The sequence below is a fragment of the Jaculus jaculus genome, chromosome 3, assembly GCF_020740685.1.
Source record: "Jaculus jaculus isolate mJacJac1 chromosome 3, mJacJac1.mat.Y.cur, whole genome shotgun sequence".
Lineage (NCBI taxonomy): Eukaryota > Metazoa > Chordata > Mammalia > Rodentia > Dipodidae > Jaculus > Jaculus jaculus.
In genome coordinates this window covers 155,169,597-155,188,197 of record NC_059104.1, presented here as the reverse complement: position 1 = coordinate 155,188,197, position 18,601 = coordinate 155,169,597, and the positions used below count along the sequence as shown (strand labels likewise).

Here is an 18,601-nt window from a genome sequence, read left to right as displayed (position 1 = left end):
TATTACAACAGGAAATTTACATGCCACAGAATATTAAATGAATGTATTCAAAATATATCCATGAAAAGAAAATTTCTCCCATCCCATCATGACTCTAATTACTAAGGTATCCTCTCAGAACAAGGAATTTTAAAGTTTTGCTCTTTTCTGTTAGTAATTATGTTGATATACAATCAAATGCTCAATACAGAACACTGTATATCCAGGACTTTACCTTGTTTTTCATGTAAAATCAGCTTGTAGATGATCTCATTGCCAGTATAATAAAGTATGACATTCATTTTAATGGAATGATAGCAATATATTGTATGACTGCATCATCTCCTGTTTTATTACATTATCTATGTAGCACTGATGTATATTTAGACAAAAGTAACATTTAGAATGAGCAAACTCTAGGGCATAACTCTCGTTTTCCTTGTAGCACAATTTTGAATAAGGCTTCCTACATTGTGTCCAAGCCTTTGTTAATTGAAGTTATTAAAAAGTCAACCTTTTCTATTCCCTCATCCTTAAATGAAACGAACCATTTTTATCATTTTACAAGTTGCCAGTAATTTCCTATTAAATACCAGAAATTGAATTGTCTAAAATTTCCACTATACCTGCACAATACAGAAAAAAAAGGCAATGATATCCTTCATGAATTTACTTTAAGGAAATTTTGAGTAACTTCATGTCACTTTTGGCTATGGTTACATGAGAATGCATACAGTTCATATCCCCTTTATCAGACTGCAAACCCACTGAAGATTTTGAAACAAAATATTGGCTGCCCTCTATATAACTCTCAGAAAGGCTTACACACATATGTGTTAATTAACAAACATGTGTTACATAAATGTATTCTCGGGGCACAGTTCATTTGGGTTCTGTTAAATTATAGTAGTGTACAAAACTAAATGTTAGTAACTATGAGCTGTAATCCTGGCTCTAAAATTGCTATTAGGAATAGCTAAGTTATTTAAACATTTTAAAGCCTTTGTATTTTAAAATTAGAATCAGATATATGGCTTATACGTATCACAGGATTGTTGAGTGAATCAAATGAAACTGTTATTTTAAAAGGAAATATCTCAATATTAGGCAGAAAAAAAGAAAGGACAGAGTGTACAAGTGGTATCTTAGAAGAATATTGATTGGCCAGCATGTGCTATGTTCAATACTTTGAACTTGATTTCCAGTACACAGATACAAAATAATATATTTGTTTTACTCAGAACAGAGAAAAAAATAAAAGATCTCCAAATCTGAATAGATAGGCATTGTTCAAACTCATCACTACATATCAATGTGCCTCTAAATAAGCAAGATATTTGCACATGAGAACTTCCCAAGATAGAGAAATCCCAAGTCCATGTGGAAGCACTATTTTCATTTGTGTAACTCTAAACAATATGAATGAGTGACTATATAACAAAATGCATAGTAAGACATACAATAATAAAATAAGTCATTATATCTTAATGGTTACTGATGCCCAAACTCTAAAGTAAACTTCTCTAGACCATAACATTAAATTCCCAATAACTTATTCCCACATTTTGTAGGATTTTATTGTACTACATTGATACATTGTTACAGATTTATTTTAAACCTTAATCTCTACAATAATTTGATGATTTTAAAAATGTGTTTGTACCTTCATGAATTTATTGGGCTTGATATGCATTTTATTATCTTTGGGAAATTGTTACATGATTTCTTTAGGTCAAACCAAAGCTAAGCTAGTGGCCTTAGTCAAGGACTAACAAACAACATTTGAAAAAGCATTTTAAAAAGCTATAAGCAGTAAAGAGCTAATTATTCTTAACTTATAAAGCACCAGTTATGTTTCCCTTCTTTACTATTCTTTTAGCAAAGCAAAGCAAGAAACATCAAGCAAACCAACATTAAATTATTTAAAATGTTACCAAATTGTTGTTTCTATTTCAGATTTGACTATGCACTGTATGAAGAAATACTTTTAATACTAAACTATTTGTCAGTTCTCTATAATGGCATACCAGTTTAGCACTGGTTACGTTCTGTACAGTATACTTTTATGTGTGCCTCACATTAGCTACCAAAAGCAATGGGTAGTTGAAGCAATCCTAAAATGTTCAACAGCTAGAAAATGGAATCTTGAGTAACAAGCATCAGAAGTAGAAATAATGCAATACATTATTCAAAAACTTTTAATTTAACCAAATAATGGACACAGAGATGAAATATTAACTTAATTATATGACTTTCTACATATCTTCTGTCTATCCTGTTTGGTCATACTAGTAAAACTGAGGCACCTCAAAATACCCACAATAATTAGGAACAGCTTAAGCTAACAAAACCTGGAATTGTATCTGAGAAATATTGCATCATAACATGCCCAGTGTGTTTAGAGGAAACCTACCTTCCGTGTGCACTGCTGATACGTAGGTCCAGTTGTATCTCTTCACTATGTCCACCATGGCTCGAGCCTGCTGTGCATCGGAGGGCACAACCCTCATGAAATACTTGAACAGAGTCTTGTCACTCAGATCCATGCTGGTTGCAGAGTAAGCAATCTGAGGTATGTTGAAAAGCTGGAGCAAGTTCTGGACCTGAATGGCCACAGAACTGGAGCCAGGCCCAATGACTCCTACTATGGGTTTCTTGGAGCGAAAGGAAGAAGAAGAGCCATCCACACAACGCACCAAGCCCTCTTCCTCTTCTGAAGAAATGAGGGAATCCCTTATGAACTCAATGCTCTGCTCTAGGGCCACAGCTGAATGCCAGCAAGAATCCCTTATCTCACAGCCAAGTGTGATGTTAGGCAAGAGTGTGGGGTCTGAGTTGATCCTCTCCAGGGTGTGCAGCATGGCCTCCACTCTCTGAATGCCATACTGCTCACGGACTGCCCCACACTTCCTTTCGTGGACTTTGTCCACAGTTGGCTGGTGGTGGACAGAGAACAGAGCTCCAATAATGATGTCACCTGGCATGTGAGCCACCACCCTCCTCTCACTGGACTGTGCACTCCCTCGGACATCTTCTTTCAAAAGTAGGACTGAAAGGATCAATAGAAGGACCATTTTAGGGAAGAAGTTCAAGCTAATAAAGACATCATGGTGGGAGAAACTCAGAAGACTTCTGGTAGTGCACTTAGATGATGTCCTATGTTGAGTGACACACTAAGGAATTTACCAACAATTTAGACATGTTCTTTACAGAATAACCATGTCCCATTTCTCCAGGTAGCATTGCATCCATATGATCATGATCTTCATAGCCTGAAGAAAAAAGAAAACATAAGTTTTAGTAACATAAGTATAGCAAGTTTAAAGTACATCATAGCTAGTTGAGAAATAGACGGCATAGATGAAAAACAACTTAAAAAAATCGCAAAATATTTTTGACCTTTCCATCTGCTATCATTACAATTTGATGGAATAGGAGATATAGCATCCTGCCCCTCTTTTTTTTAGATTGACATTTTTCTTTGGATCATCAGCACTACACAAAACCAAATGTGATGTGCAGCAAGCTGACCTGTGGCCTGAGGTAGAAGTGAGAGGGAACAGTGGCCAAATGAGATATGAACCAGAACCCCTGGAGGGTATGTACTCCCTGATTTTTAAAATACAGATGGTCTTTGGGTGATAAGATTATAGCCTGTTGCCATTCTAACTTTTGTTTTGCTTTAATTTATTTTTTCATCATTAAGTAGCTATTATGCAATTTTTTTAAAAAGTCATAACTTCAGGGCTAAAGAGATGGCTTAGTGGTTAAGACACTTGCCTGCAAAGCCAAAGGACTGAGGTTTGATTCCCCAGGACCCACATAAGCCAGATGCAAAAGGTGACACATGTGTCCGGAGTTCATCTGCAGCAGCTGGAGACCCTGGTGCACCCATTCTCTCTCTCTCTCTCTCTCTCTCTCTCTCTCTCTCTCTCTCTTCTCTCTCTTTCTTTCTCACAGTCTCAAATAAATAAAAATAAAATATTTTTAAAAGTTATAATTGCAAAATATTTATAAATCATGTATGGTGGCACATATGTTTAATTCCAGCACTTGGGAGGCAGAGGAAGAAAGATTGCTATGAGTTCAAGGCCACCCTGATACTACATAATGAATTCCAGGTTAGCCTGGGCTAGAGTAAGACCCTACCTCAAAAAAGAAGTGTGTGTGTGTGTGTGTGTGTGTGTGTGTGTGTGTGTGTGTGTGCATGTGGACAGCACACACATGGGCATACAAGAGCCTCATGCTAATGGAAATGAAAACCATACACTTGTTCTGCTTTCTGCATCTGGCTTATGTGGGTGGTGTATGTGGGTGGCTTGGGAATTGAACTCAGTCAGGCAGACATTGCATGCAAGTGTCTTATCTGCTGAGCCATACTCCCAGGCCCCCAAAATGGTTATCATTAAAGGGTTAAGCATTTGGTCCAGAGAGATGGCTCATAGGCTAAGGGAGTTGTTTGCAAAGCTGACAGCCTGGGTTAGATTCTCCAGTACTCATGTAAAGCTAGATACATAAAGTGGCACATGTGACTTGAGTTTGTAACAGCAGACCATTGCATTCATATTATCTTCTCTTCTCTACCTCTCTCACTGTAAATAAAAATATTTTAAAAAAATAAAGGGGGCATGGTGTGGTGGTACATGTCTTTAATCCCAGCACTCAGGAGGCAGAGATAGGAGGATTGCTTTAAATTCAAGGCCATCCTGAGACTACATAGTAAATTCAAGGCCAGCTCAAGCTAGAGCAAGACCTTACCTCAAAAAAAAATAATTAAAAAAATAAAATTTTAAAATATGTACAGGGCTAGGATGTATCTTAGTGGCAGAACATTTGCATTTTCTATGCCTCGCATTGGCAGCAAAATGAAACAGAAGCTATGTACTTCCTGTTCTTATGCAATGCAAAGCAAATTGAGTCATTGTCTTTTGAATATACAATTATTGTGTCTAAATATCACATAGGATAGAACAAATATTAATATGGACACGGAAAAATATTAACAAGGACAAATTAAATGAACTATAAGAAAGAAAAGAGATGATTGTTGAAGTGCCACAAAGAAAAATGCCACAAGCAAGCAATAGTGACATGGATACCAATTGTTGGAGAACAGAATATATAGGATCAAATCCCAGTTCGGCTATTAATCAGAATTCATAAAGTTCTTAGCCTCCTCTCAGTACAAGAACTTTATCAGTCTATAAATGGGGATGATATGTACTGGGCTGCCATTATCATAACATATTCACTATTCACCAAAAAACATCACCTATCCCAAAGCTTTTAACTTGAATCAACCTATATGTATTTCTGACATAATATATTTTTGTCATTAAATTTCCAAGAGAATTATGTGGCTAAGTGGTAAGGAAGAAAATTCTCTAGCCTTCCATTTGGTTCTCTAAAGAATTTTTAAAGTAATTGAACAGTCTTATAATTAAATCCACAGTTATCAGTCCTTATTCCCTGTTCTGGGGGAGAGGGGGAAATCAATGGTACTAAGATGATAAAAATGCATATTTCAGGCTAAAGAGATGGCTTAGCAGTTAAGGAACTTGCCTGCAAAACCAAAGTACCCAGATTTGATTCTCTAGGACTCATGTAAGCCAGATGATAGGTAACATGTATATCTAGTTTGTTTGCAGTGGTGTGCCCATATTCTCTCTCTCTCTCTCTCCATATATGTGTGTGTGTGTGTATTATATATATATATACACATATACATATACATATATATACATATATATATAAATGCACTTTTAGAACTATCCCTTCAAGAAAAACATGAAATGAACAGAATGTTGTATTTGTTTCAGTTTGAATGCCTGAAATGAACAAAAGCTTACTCCATTTCTAACATCAAAATTTTTAATAATCTGCTTTAAAAAACTGATGGATACAGTTACTGAAAATTATTTTGTAGTAGATTTATTTTGCATTTTATAAACTGTCAACCAAGGATTATAAATTGTTTGAAACTTACTTCTTCAGGATCACCTACCAATAGCAGTGGGTATTTCTTCAGGAACACATGCAGTTTTCATTGTTTCAAGCTTCATCAAACTCACAAAAATTTTTAATCTGTACACAAATTAATATAACTTGGATAACACTGCTGACCATTCTACCTTCTCTCTACATGAATATTTCCTTGAACTATTTCCTATGGCAACAGTGAATGTCTCCCTCTCTCTAATACATGATTATGAAATTAAAATCTCATCAATAACTACACGTTCCAAAACAATGAGGTATTTGGCAACATATGGAAAGAAATCACATTTGGAATAAAAGTTAGCATTACAGACAAGGGAAGAAGTGCTGTCAAATCTTCCATTGTGAAGTCATATGAATACACTTATGACTGCCATTCAATTCCTTAGATAAAAGACTTGGGAAGAGAACCGATTTTCACAGTCATTAAATCCAGAATCAGTGAGGAAACCCAATAACAAAATAATGTTCATTTTTTAGACAAGAGCCTCAAGGTGATATGAGACTAGAAATTACCCATTAAATACAAGAAAATGAATTGAAAATCCCATGTGTTTTAATAAAACAGCTTTGAAAAAGGCATGTATCTGGAAACATGGTACCCATATGAGAAACACTGATATTTGTCTCCCTGATATACACTAAATTAATTATTTACCTATTTTAACAAAAATTTATTCTTAATTGGAAGGATTAAGCACAATGATGGCCAGAGTAATGGCTTACTGGTTAAGGCATTTGCCTGCAAAGCCAAAGGACCCTGGTTTAAATCCCCAGGACCCATGCTAGCCAGATGCACAAGGTGGCACATGCATCTGGAGTTCATTTGCAGTGGCTGGAGTCCTTGGTATGCCATTTATATTCTCTCTCTTCTCTCTCTCTCTCTCTCTCTCTCTCTCTCTCTCTCTCTCTCTCTCTCCCTCCCTCCCTCCCTCCCTCCCTCCCTCCCTCACTCCCTCCCTCCCTCACTCCCCCCTCTCTTTCCCTCTTTCTCTTTCTCTGTTAAATAAATAAAATAAAGTATTTTAAAAAAAGAAACACAATGATATACATTGACCTTCTCATGAGTACCGACCTTGCCACCATTTATGATTTAAGTCTTTTCTCACACATTTATGGCCTGGTTATGCTATGGCTCTCTGTCTTAACTATCAGATATTCAAGACTGAGTATGGTATACATGTTTCTAATACCCATGGATCTGACAAATTATTACTGCCAACAATAGCATGTTCTAACAATTGATGAATGTGCAAAATGATGGAAAGAAATATGAAAAAGATATGGTCATATCAAAAGTATGGCTAGAACATAAACAATGGGAGGGGGGGATGGTGTCAGATCCAGCTCAGGTTGTATCTCTAGAATGCTTATAAAATATATTTAGTTTTAATTGCAACTCAAAGCTATTTCAAAGATGTAAGCAAATGATGGGCAAAATTTAACTTTATCATTATTTGTGCAGCCCAATTTTCTGGAAAATACACTGAAGAAATGTGATGATGACACTCATAAAATGGAAAGAAGAATGGCCATTGCTTGCTTATCACAGATTAGAAATTGAGGAAAGTGAAAAGCTAGATAAATTTTTCAAGTAAATTTCCCTGGATGTAACAATGGGCTCGATGTGTATGGTAAAGTGGAGAGACAAATGACAGTCTCCTCTAAAATATCTCTCCTAGTTTCCAGACTAGGACACTAATGCATTTTGATAGCATGAATACAGAGGAGACAAGCATTTGAACAAACCTGCAGCAGAAAAAGAAAACAAAGTTTATCTTCTGAATATGTTAAATGTGAGGTGCATTTGATGTGTCCATGTGTAGGGAAGTAAAATGTAAGTGAAGTCTTCCAGGAATGTATAAATTATGTGCTGTCAACTGAGGGTAGACTATATATAAGAATCTCAGGAAGGCATGAAATCACCTGAAGAGCAAAAACAAACCTAGTTAAAATGGGACTGAGAAGTAAGTCCCACCCAGAGGCCAGGTTTTGAAAAGACAACTCAGGAAGGTGACAACCCTCAGCATAAAAGACAAAGTACACATCTATGGAGCATAGAAATTAAAAAGCAAAATATGTGGTGCCCTCCAATAACATATGCTCTGTGTTCATTGTATATACGGATGATATTTGACACAATAGCTATCTCTTTGTACATATCTGTGTGTGTGGCAGATATATATCAATTATACTCATATAAACCCTGAGATATAGGCATTTTGATTTTTACACATATTTTGTAAATAATGTAATAGATATTGCTTTTTCTTTTCCCCTTTTTTGGTGTACATGTGTATATGTGTGTGCATACGTGCATGCATGCGTGCATGTGTACATGTGCTTGTACATGGTACATGTGCCCACATATAAAGAACAGAGGAAAACTGAGGTATCCTCTTCCTTCGCTCTTCTGCCTTATTTCCCTGACACAAGCTATCACTAAACTTCAAGCTCCCTGTGTTTGGTTAGACTAGCTGACCAGCAAGCCATGGACATCCGTTTGTCTATGTCCCAATCAGCATTAGGGTTTCAGGTAGGCACAGCCATGCCCGACTATTCCCATGGGTGCTGAGGATCAAACTCACATCCTTGTGTTTATGCAGCAAGAAAGAAGCCCCATGTAACGAGTTTTGATAAATTAAAACCTAGCCAGTCACTTATAATATGATAAAACTACAGCTGATTCTAAACACAATGTTTTCACCATTTCTTATTGCCTCATCACCCCTTCCTTTAGGAGAAAAATAAGCAGTCTATGGAAGTGAGAGGGGGCATATAGGCACATCTCAAATTTCTCAAAGGAACTTACAGGGTTATCCAGAAATTTAGAGGGTGAAGAACTCACCAAGGGATTAAAAAAATGATTCAGAAAACAGAAGGCACAAATATGTATGGTGTCTAATATGTCACCCACCATGAGATTATCAAGTCCAGATGCCTAGAGGTGTACATTTTGAAACAAATTACTACAATTTAGAAAGTTAGCAGAAATAGGCTATAACTCAGCTTACTGTAAAACTAGAAGAAAAACATCCTATATCCTATCAAAACACTATAAATTAGCCAGGCATGGTGGTGCACACCTTTAATCCCAGCATTCAGGAGGCAGAGGTCTGAGGATCGCCAGGAGTTCAAGACCACCCTGAGACTACATGGTAAATTCCAGGTCAGCCTGAGCTAGATTGAGACCCTACCTTGACAAACCAAAAAAGAAAATCATTATAAATTAAGAGAGGATGAGTTCCAACCTAACCAGCAGATGATATGTCACACTTTTCATCCACCTGTCCAGTAAATATTTACTGAGTAGACCTAAGACCCAATGTTCTCCTAGACCCTTAAGATTCTATGTAGGATAAATATCTGAGAGAGGGAGGAATTGTCAACAATAAGTATGATAAGGAAGTAAAACTCTCTATACTTCAGAGGACTGAAGCATAAGGAGGAGAAAACAAAGGAGGAAATCAAACCAGAAAGTGTCAGAGAGGTGAGAAATGTTAAGTGCTCTGGACAATGTGATGTTTGAAAAAGTCCCTGAACTAATTAAAGAGTCTGTCATCTAGGAAAATAACATTTCAGGCAAAGGTCAAAGCAAAAAGGTCCTGAGACAATATTTTGTAAACTGGAGAGAGAGGCAGGCCAGTCTGTGAGGACTGGTGATGATATGGAGCCAGTTTGGACTTTTTCTAAAGTCTCTGGTTTTACCACCACCTGAGGGTGCTTTCCTGGAAGGCGATTCAGCACTTTAGCTTCACGTTTAACAAGAGAACAAAGGCCAATGCTGGGTGAGCAATTGGGAATCTGTGGAACTGACTCAAGTAACGAAAGTGACAGATGCTAGATGTAAGATGGCAGTGTGTGTAGGATATGGGAACGACAATGATTCTTAGTATATTTTCAAGGTCAAGTGAAAAGGTGTGTTGTCAGATGTGACTTGGGGCGGTGATGAAAGCAGAAAGCACCAATGAGGAAGCCGCGCTTTTCTGCTGAGCAAATGGAGGCTGCTATTGCACTAGAGCCTGAGCACACAGCAGACCAGAAGATCTGCACGGAGGCAACAAAGGTTTGGGTTTGGCATATCGAGTTTTAGATGCTTACTAGAATGCAGGAAGATGTGTGGAAGCAGCAGCTAGATATGTGAGACTGAAATTCTGAAAAGAAGTTTGAATTGGAGATAAGAATGTGGGAGGCATCAGCATACGAATGTTCCTTTTGCAAACCAAGTAACTGGCTAAAATTACCTAGGAAGTAGAAAAAGAAAGAAACTAATTACAGAGAACCATCCCAGGGAAGTGCCAACTCGAAACTGCAAGAGACAAGCTAGCAGAGAAGACTGGGCCATGATGGTTCTGAACAGAAAGTTTCACTCATGCAGTGTCTGTGACTGGGTTGGAGATTGAGACAGAATATAACCAAAACTAAAAGACACCTATGGTTTGACTTATACGGCAAGCATTGTGAGGAGGCATACGTACAAAAACAAGATATACACACATTGAATTTTTATTCTTGATGTTTTTCATATTAACTGCTTTATTGAGCCATATCTTTCATTTTTTATTTGTCTTTTCTAACTTTTTTCTTTCTTTCTTTCTTTCTTTTTTTTTTTTTTCTTTTTCTTGAGGTAGTGACTTATTGCTGAAACTGACTTAGAATTGACTAGTTAGTCTTAGGTTGGCCTCAAACTCATGGCAATCCTTCTACCTCTGCCTCCTGAGTGCTGGGATTAAAGACATAAGGCAACATTCCAGGCTTTTTTTGTTTTTAAATTTTTATTTATTTACTTGAGAGAGAGGCAAAGAGAAGGAAGGAGAATGGCCTCTAGCCACTCCAAAGAACTCCAGATTCATGTTTGACTTTGTGCATCTGGGTTATGCGGGTCCTTTGGCTTTGCAGGCAAGCACCTTAACTGCTAAGCCATCCCTCTAGTCATCGTTTTTTTTAATATTTTTGTTTATTTTTATTTATTTGAGAGCAACAGACAGAGAGAGAAACAGGCAGAGAGAGAGAGAGAATGGGCACGCCAGGGCCTCCAGCCACTTCCAATGAAATCCAGACGCGTGAGCCCCCTTGTGCATCTGGCTAACATGGGTCCTGGGGAATTGAGCCTCGAACCGGGGTCCTTAGGCTTCACAGGCAAGTGCTTAACTGCTAAGCCATCTCTCCAGCCCCTCATTTTTTTCTTAATAAAACAATTTTCATACTTGTACAGAATAAAATTTGGTCATAGTCCCCTCCTAATACCTTCATATTTCCCCTTCACCCATTCCCCTTCCACTGAGCTCTCTCTGCTTTTTTGAAATATTTTATATATTTATTTGCCAGCAGAAAGAGATAGTGAGAAAGTAAATGAGAATGAACATACCAGGGCCTCTAGCCACTGCAACAAACTCCAAATGCCTGTGTCACTTTGTACATTTGACTTTACGTGGGTACTGGCAACAAACTCCAAATGCCTGTGTCACTTTGTACATTTGACTTTACTTGGGTACTGGCGAATGGAACTTGGATCATGAGGCTTTGCAGGCAAATACCTTAATCACTGAGCCATCTCTTCAGCCCTGAATTCTCTTTTTTCTAAATTTTTCCCTCTTCTATTTTGATGACTTTTCATTTATGACCTCACAACAGCTGTCATTATATCTGCAACATTTCAACATGGATGGTGAAGGTGAGTAAAAATTTTTAACAAAATTTTTGTCTTAATTTGTGTTTCTGATTTTGCTAGTTTTGTTAGAATATATTTGTGTTAGGACTTCAGGATATTACTAAATGTCTGTATAGGTCTCTTCAGTGATGTTGACTCCTCTCTACTTGCTTCTCCCTGGAAGTCTATTTAGTCCAGTAATATTAGTTTATTGTTCGAGTATTTATTACTTTGCTCTAATGGTTTTCTTCGCATAGGTCTGACACGTGATACTCCCTTGTTCCAATTACCTTTATGACAAAGTTATATAGGCTTGAAATCAGGTAGAGTCGAGTGTGAATACTGGCTATATTCTTTGTTAGCTATGTGTCCTTGAACACTGAGGCTCTCTGAGTCTTATATTGGCAATACTGGCTAGGAGCTAGTAAGATAGCTTTATTGTTAAGTAGCCAGTTAGGAGAGGGTCAGAAGATGGAACTAAAAGAAATACCACACAGCCTGCTTTGGCAGAACTGGAATTCATCATTTGATCCAGTTTCATCCAGGTCTCTGTCTCCCTTACCTCCTACTCAGGAGTGCTGGCCTCCTCCTGAGCCAGTCCAGACCACTCAGAATTCCCCTGAGCCTGAGAGTGAAGTTCACTGGAGTAGATTATAAATAAATGCTGCACAGGTGGACATGGCCTCTTTCTGGCTGCTCACCTTGCTAAGGCTTGAACCTCCAAGACCCTGCTCTGGTAAGCTTCCCACACACCACCCACCACCCCTGCAGCTGGGATGGGGGAAGGGGACTTTTAACATTTTTTTCCCCAAAAGGCTTACATCCTTTTGTTCCACTTCCCACCACGGGGGTGTGTGCCTGTGTTTCTTTAAGCCATGGCCCTTTTCCAACTTCCCTTGGGCTCTTTACCCCTTCCTGCCTTCCACATGGCAGGAGCATTCTGTACTTTGTGCTCTTTCCTTTTGTTAATCTAATGAAGTCTCACTAAACCTTACTCTCTGGACTGTGGATTTTAATTCTGTAAATTCGTAAATTCTGTAAATTGCTGTGTTGGCATATATTTATTTACCGGGAAGGAACCCCCAGACTTCTGTTATAATTGCATGAGAGTGGTACATATCTCCAAAAGCTTTGCTGAAGAGTGGGGATAATGTTTTTAAGTGGTTTATTTCTGAAACAATCCCAGATCTTTCCATTTGTAGTGCTCAGGGGATCCTTTGAGCACACAGAGCAGCTTTTATCTATTCTTTGTCTTGTGATATATATTGCTAAGTTAATATGGCTACACGTTTCCACTTATAACAAATTTGAAATTTATTAAAAGTTAAATATGAACTCTCCTTACCATAATTTAGTACACTCTACACAAAGTTAGATATTCAAAAAATCCTGGATGTCCCACAAATAAAACAAAATGCCTCCACTTGTCCTTCTCTTTAACTACCGATTGAAGATTCCACGATAGCGTTCCCTTCCACTCCAGAAAATTGAAAAGCATATGAGAAACCTGCTTCTAGCCAATGGGCTCAAAAAAGAGAAGCAGGGCTGTGAAAAATCAAGGGAAAAGCTTGAGGACTCTTGTTGCATTTTTAACAAAATAAGTAAAATAACATCATAGAAATAGAAAGGGCTCCAGTGATGATTCAGGGTAACTGAACCATGAAGACGAAATGATCTCTTAGTAGAGTAGGCTGACATTGTAACAAACTTTCATCTCAGAATCCAGACTTAATCATATTATACAGTTTTATATCTTTTATAATTTCCTAAGTATCCAATTTTACATGTCTTTATTTAATGTAATATCAGTATTAAATATTTCCATATTTTGTTCCTCAACATATAATATATTGTAAACATCTTTCTATAGTAGCTCTTTTGGTGTTGGAGACTTGTATGAAAACACACATAGGGTTAGATGTATGGCTCACTGGTATATTACCTGCCTAGAATATGCAAGGCCCAGAATTTGATTCTAAACACTAAAGAGAAGGGGAAAAGAGAGGCAGAGACAGAGACTGTAACAGAGACCTCTTTCCATGTGATAAGCACATTACTTACTATGCAACATTAAATAGTATTTAATTGTAAAATAAACTACATAATAAATAATTGTGCACATTTCTAGATGATGAATGACCTGAGTCAGAGAGACAAACTTCACAAGCAAGTGAGGGACATAGCCACTCACTCTACAAATAAAAGGAGAATATCTATTCAACAATTGAGTAGTATTCAGCTGTATTACCAAACCAAAATTTATTTAAATAACTGCTGTTGTTAGATATTAAGATGCCTTATTTTCTCATCATAAACTGTATATTCATATATATATACACACACACACACATACACACAGACACACACACACACACACACACACACACACACACATATCCCTATCCCTAGCCCTACCTCCTTTATTTGCTTTGGAAAATATTTCAGTAGCACAAGTATGTAAACATGGAACTACTGATAGAAATGACCTCACCTTTAAAAGTCTTTTTCTTAAGCCTCATCAATTCAAGACCTCCAAATATGTTCTCAGAGAGAAACTGCTCTCTCTGGACACTATACAAGTTCACAGTTAAGCCAGTTTTCCTTAGCAGACTCACTGTGAGATTCACTCATTTTGTTTCAATGGCAATCTGGCAGATCAAAATAGGAAACATTACTTTTAGTAGAAATAGCTCTTTTGTATTGTTGATTTCACTTTTACCTAAAAAAAAAATACATCCAAGAATGATTATCATCATTTTGTATATGATACAAAAACAATCTCAAAAATACAAGGCTTGTTTTGTCTTTATTAGACTGTGGTAGATGTATTTCAGTGGGATAAAAAAGATCCTTCATGCTGTAGACGCTGGAAGGAGCATTATTACCTCATATAATGATTTTTAAAAGGCTATAAATGGTACAGATTGATCATTTAGTAATATGGAGATTTTCAATTCACTCAAATGGGTAAATGTATGGATAGTTCAACTTATATGAAATGCTGGTTCACAGTCCCAATTTCAGAATCATTTGAGTGCTTGATCACTTTGTATTTCTGGATTCACTACCCACCATAGAAAAAGAATGGACATAAATTTAATATTCAAAAATGTACCTTATGTTAATTAACTATGAGTCTCGTGGCCTACATGAATATGAAAAAGAGATATCAGTGGGGGGAATTTTCTATAAGTAGCAAATGGTAATGTGATAAAAAAAATCATGCCTACATTATCTTTTATTTCAACAATCTTCTCAAATACTGATCATCTTTCTGGCACAGATGTCTGTTATATAACTTAATCCTCACACAAGCAAATCACAGAGCTCGGGACATCAACACTGACATGATTCCTTCTGCCTGAACAATAGCCTCATCACAAATAGTCAAGGGTGTCAAGATTACATATGCTGGCTTTGTCTTTGTTGTATTTTTTAAGAAGCAAGCACATAGACAGATCAGAGGTGCAGAGATACTGAGCTCCACATAGTGTGAGGAGAGCTTCACAGCCATCACCATCTGTAGTACACATCTGTGACCTTGTAAACAAAAAAACAACAGCAGCCCCTTTGTTCAACCTAGGACAATGAATAGGCAATATTTTAATCCAGCCCCCAAAAGCCATAAGTGGTACTGTACAAAGATGAAATCTGCACTTTTACGCATTAGCTAAAATGTGCTGGCAGTAAAATAAAGCTTAGTAAGTCACTGCAAATCATTTAAAAAGTGGTTTGGTTTAGTAGTCCATGAAGATCTGAAGCGTCCTTGGTGTTGTTTTTTTGTTGTTGTTTTTTTTTTCTTTTTCTTTTTTGCAGTCAAGCAATAAAAAAAAAAAAATACAATCCACCATTTTTAACTAGTATCAATTTAATAATCAAACAGGGATTTTAGACTTTCACCCATTTTATAGCCTTCAGTTGATTTTTTAATAGGTATGGAATACCTCTAAGTACCATAAGGCATTATTATTATTATTCCTATTGCATTACCTATCATCAGATGCTTGAAAATGTGGTTCTGCTTTTATAACTTTATCTATGTTTACTTATTAATAGGTAATATTTACTGTTTGTGTGAAAAGTATATAACTATTATTTAATGTAAGCATTGCTACAAACCTATGATGTGTGTGTGATTACTAACTATAGAATGCTTTGAATTATAGAGGAGTATAGTTAGAACTCTTACTAAATTTCTCACCTCTTTAACAAATGGTATAGACAGAATATGAGCCCAACTGCTGCTAACTCCAACATCCACATGATATAATCCTATGACAATGTCCTCCAGAGGAAAAATATGACTTGGTTTCTTCAACTTCCCTATATCTAGTCGCCGTTGCAATAATGCTATTTTCCATTTAATGTTATATTTGTTTTAATGTGAGTCATGAAAAATCCTCAGAAACTGCAGAAGAAATTTACTTTAGTTAACTCTGTTTACAAATGTCATTTAAGTCACAGTTTCTCAACCACACTACAATGGTAAGGCACTGCTATCTGATGCTTTGGAAAATATTTTGCCATATCACTGGTCTGTGACTACTGTTATTGGTGACCAATAGCACCATTGCCTACTTGTGAAAACTAAGTTTGTGCCCAGATATCACTGGATGCTCTCTAATGGTCAAAACTACTTGCACCTGAAATCCACTGATTCACATGAAACTCAGCCTACCTAGCAAGCTCAACGTAATCATCAAAGAAAATGAGCTAACAAGACACTATCTGCATTCACCATTCTTACACAGCCTTTCTCTGAAATTTCCAGATTATATCAAGTAGAACAATTTGGTTTGGCTTGCCTTCTTGAATTTGCTACTTGTTTGTATGTTATATTGGTAACAAATTTGTCATCAATATTGACAAAGGTAATTTAAACTGTGAGGGTTAACACGGGCATTCTCTTATAGTGAGCTAGTATAGTTTTGAGTACCCACAAATCACAGTAAATGAACATATGAAGAGTATCAATGGCTGTTTAAAAGAGCACAAAATTCAATATACAAGGGTAACAGCAAAAGCTACATTCTGTAGCAACCTAAGTATATTTTTTTCAAAATTTTATTTTACTGATTTTTAAATTAATAAGAATATGGTATTATTTATAGATTCCTAAATTATACTACATTAAGGAAAATGATTTTTCTAAATATTTTATTATTACAAAATAAAATGTATGTGAGTTGTATTTTATGGTGCCCACTAATGCCATTATGATCATGAAACTTTCATCTTCTTTTAAACATTTATGGAAAAAGTTAATATCAACCTATTATTAGAACTATTGTAGCAGGTAACCCCTAAAGAATGCTTCTATATGGTACTACACCACCAACAGACTCATATCTATATAAAATCTATACTTTTTGCTTCTAAATCTTCTTTTAATTTCCTTGAATAGTTTTCCTAAAAAATAAATAATACATGTAAGACAATTAAGTATTATTTTTATTTGTAATTATGTCCAAATATTTGCATACATATTTTTTTTTAATTTTTGTTTATTTATTTGAGAGAGACAGAGAGAGAGAGGAAAAGAGAATGGGCACACCAGGGCCTCCAGCCACTGCAAATGAACTCCAGACGCATGCGCCCCCTTGTGCGTCTGGCTAACGTGGGTCCTGGGGAGTCGAGCCTCGAACCGGGGTCCTTAGGCTTCACAGGCAAGGGCTTAACCGCTAAGCCATCTCTCCAGCCCTGCATACATATTTTTAATGTTCATGGATGTTTGAGACAAAGAAATATTTTCACACTCCCATGTGGTAGAAAAGATGTTTCTGATTCAAAGTAGAATTCAAGCAAGTCAGCCTATACTTCCATGTTACAGGCAATAATCACGTTAGGAGTAAGAGCTTGGGATTTCAGTACCATTCTATTCAAATACCTGTTTTGCTGTGGGCATAGGTTGTGGGACATTAGACAAGTTATTTAGTCTCTCTTTATCTCAGTCTTTGTTGTTAGGTTCACAATACAAAAATAGAACTCAGTCAATGCAGCCATTAAGAAGATGGATAACAAGAGAACCCAGAAATGCTTTATATCAAAAATCCTGAATATGATTAATAGTCATAATTTATATTGATACATTGATCACTATAGATCAGGCAGAGTACTCAGATCTGCACAATTAATCTTTCATACCAACTCAGTGGCAGTAAGATAATTTCTATCTGTACCATTTTAAAAACAAGGCAGCTGAAGTATAGTGATTTAAGTGCTTTCCAAGTTCACACAACTACTCAGTGACAAAGGTGAGATTCATGTTCAGGCAATCTGGTGCCAGAAGCTGTACTTCCAAGTACACCATAACTCACTGGCAACCATAGTGAAAGACTTCTGTGAAATTCAGCTACCATAGGCTGAATTATCTTAGTCTTATGGAAACATGATGTATTCAGGTTGCAAAGACTACATATATCACTATATATTTTCTCTATATATCTGTATCTATATCTAGCTAGCTAGAGGTATAGAATCTAGATTATATATAATATCTATAATATATATATAATATAATGAAAATAATATATCTGTTTCTATATCTAGCTATCTAGCTAGCGAAAGATATAGAATATGGATAACATATGTATACTACATACATACAACTCTTCAACAGACACACAGAGGATGAAATCAGAGAATCACTCCCATTCATAATTGCATCAAAATAAATAAATAAAGTACCTTGGAACAAACCTAACCAAGGAAGTGAAGGATCTCTACAATGAAAACTTTAAAACACTCAAGTGAGAAATTGCAGAAGACACTAGGAAATGGAAAGACATTCCTTGTTCTTGGATCAGAAGAATCAATATTGTGAAAATGGCAATCTTACCAAAAGCAAGCTACACATTTAATGCAATCTCCATCAAAATTCCAATGGCATTCTTTAAGAAAATTAAAAAAAAAATCCAAAAATTCATTTGGAAACACACAAAACAGCATATGTAAACATATATTCCTTGATGTGGA

At 36.4% G+C, this 18,601-nt stretch overlaps 1 protein-coding gene across 4 annotated transcripts in view; it reads right to left on the bottom strand.

Annotated features, from left to right (window-relative positions):
- Grm5 (glutamate metabotropic receptor 5) overlaps nt 1–18,601 on the bottom strand; it is a 513,149-nt gene that overhangs the window by 488,406 nt on the left and 6,142 nt on the right. For 3 of the 4 annotated variants that reach the window (XM_004658258.2, XM_045145474.1, XM_045145476.1), the window contains exon 2: nt 2,393–3,251. In XM_004658258.2, the coding sequence (XP_004658315.2) occupies nt 2,393–3,053 (661 nt within the window). In that variant the 5' untranslated portion in view covers nt 3,054–3,251. Of the gene's footprint in view, nt 1–2,392; nt 3,252–14,117; nt 14,262–18,601 lie in introns of those variants that run through there. The other variant, XM_045145475.1, reaches the window with a different exon arrangement.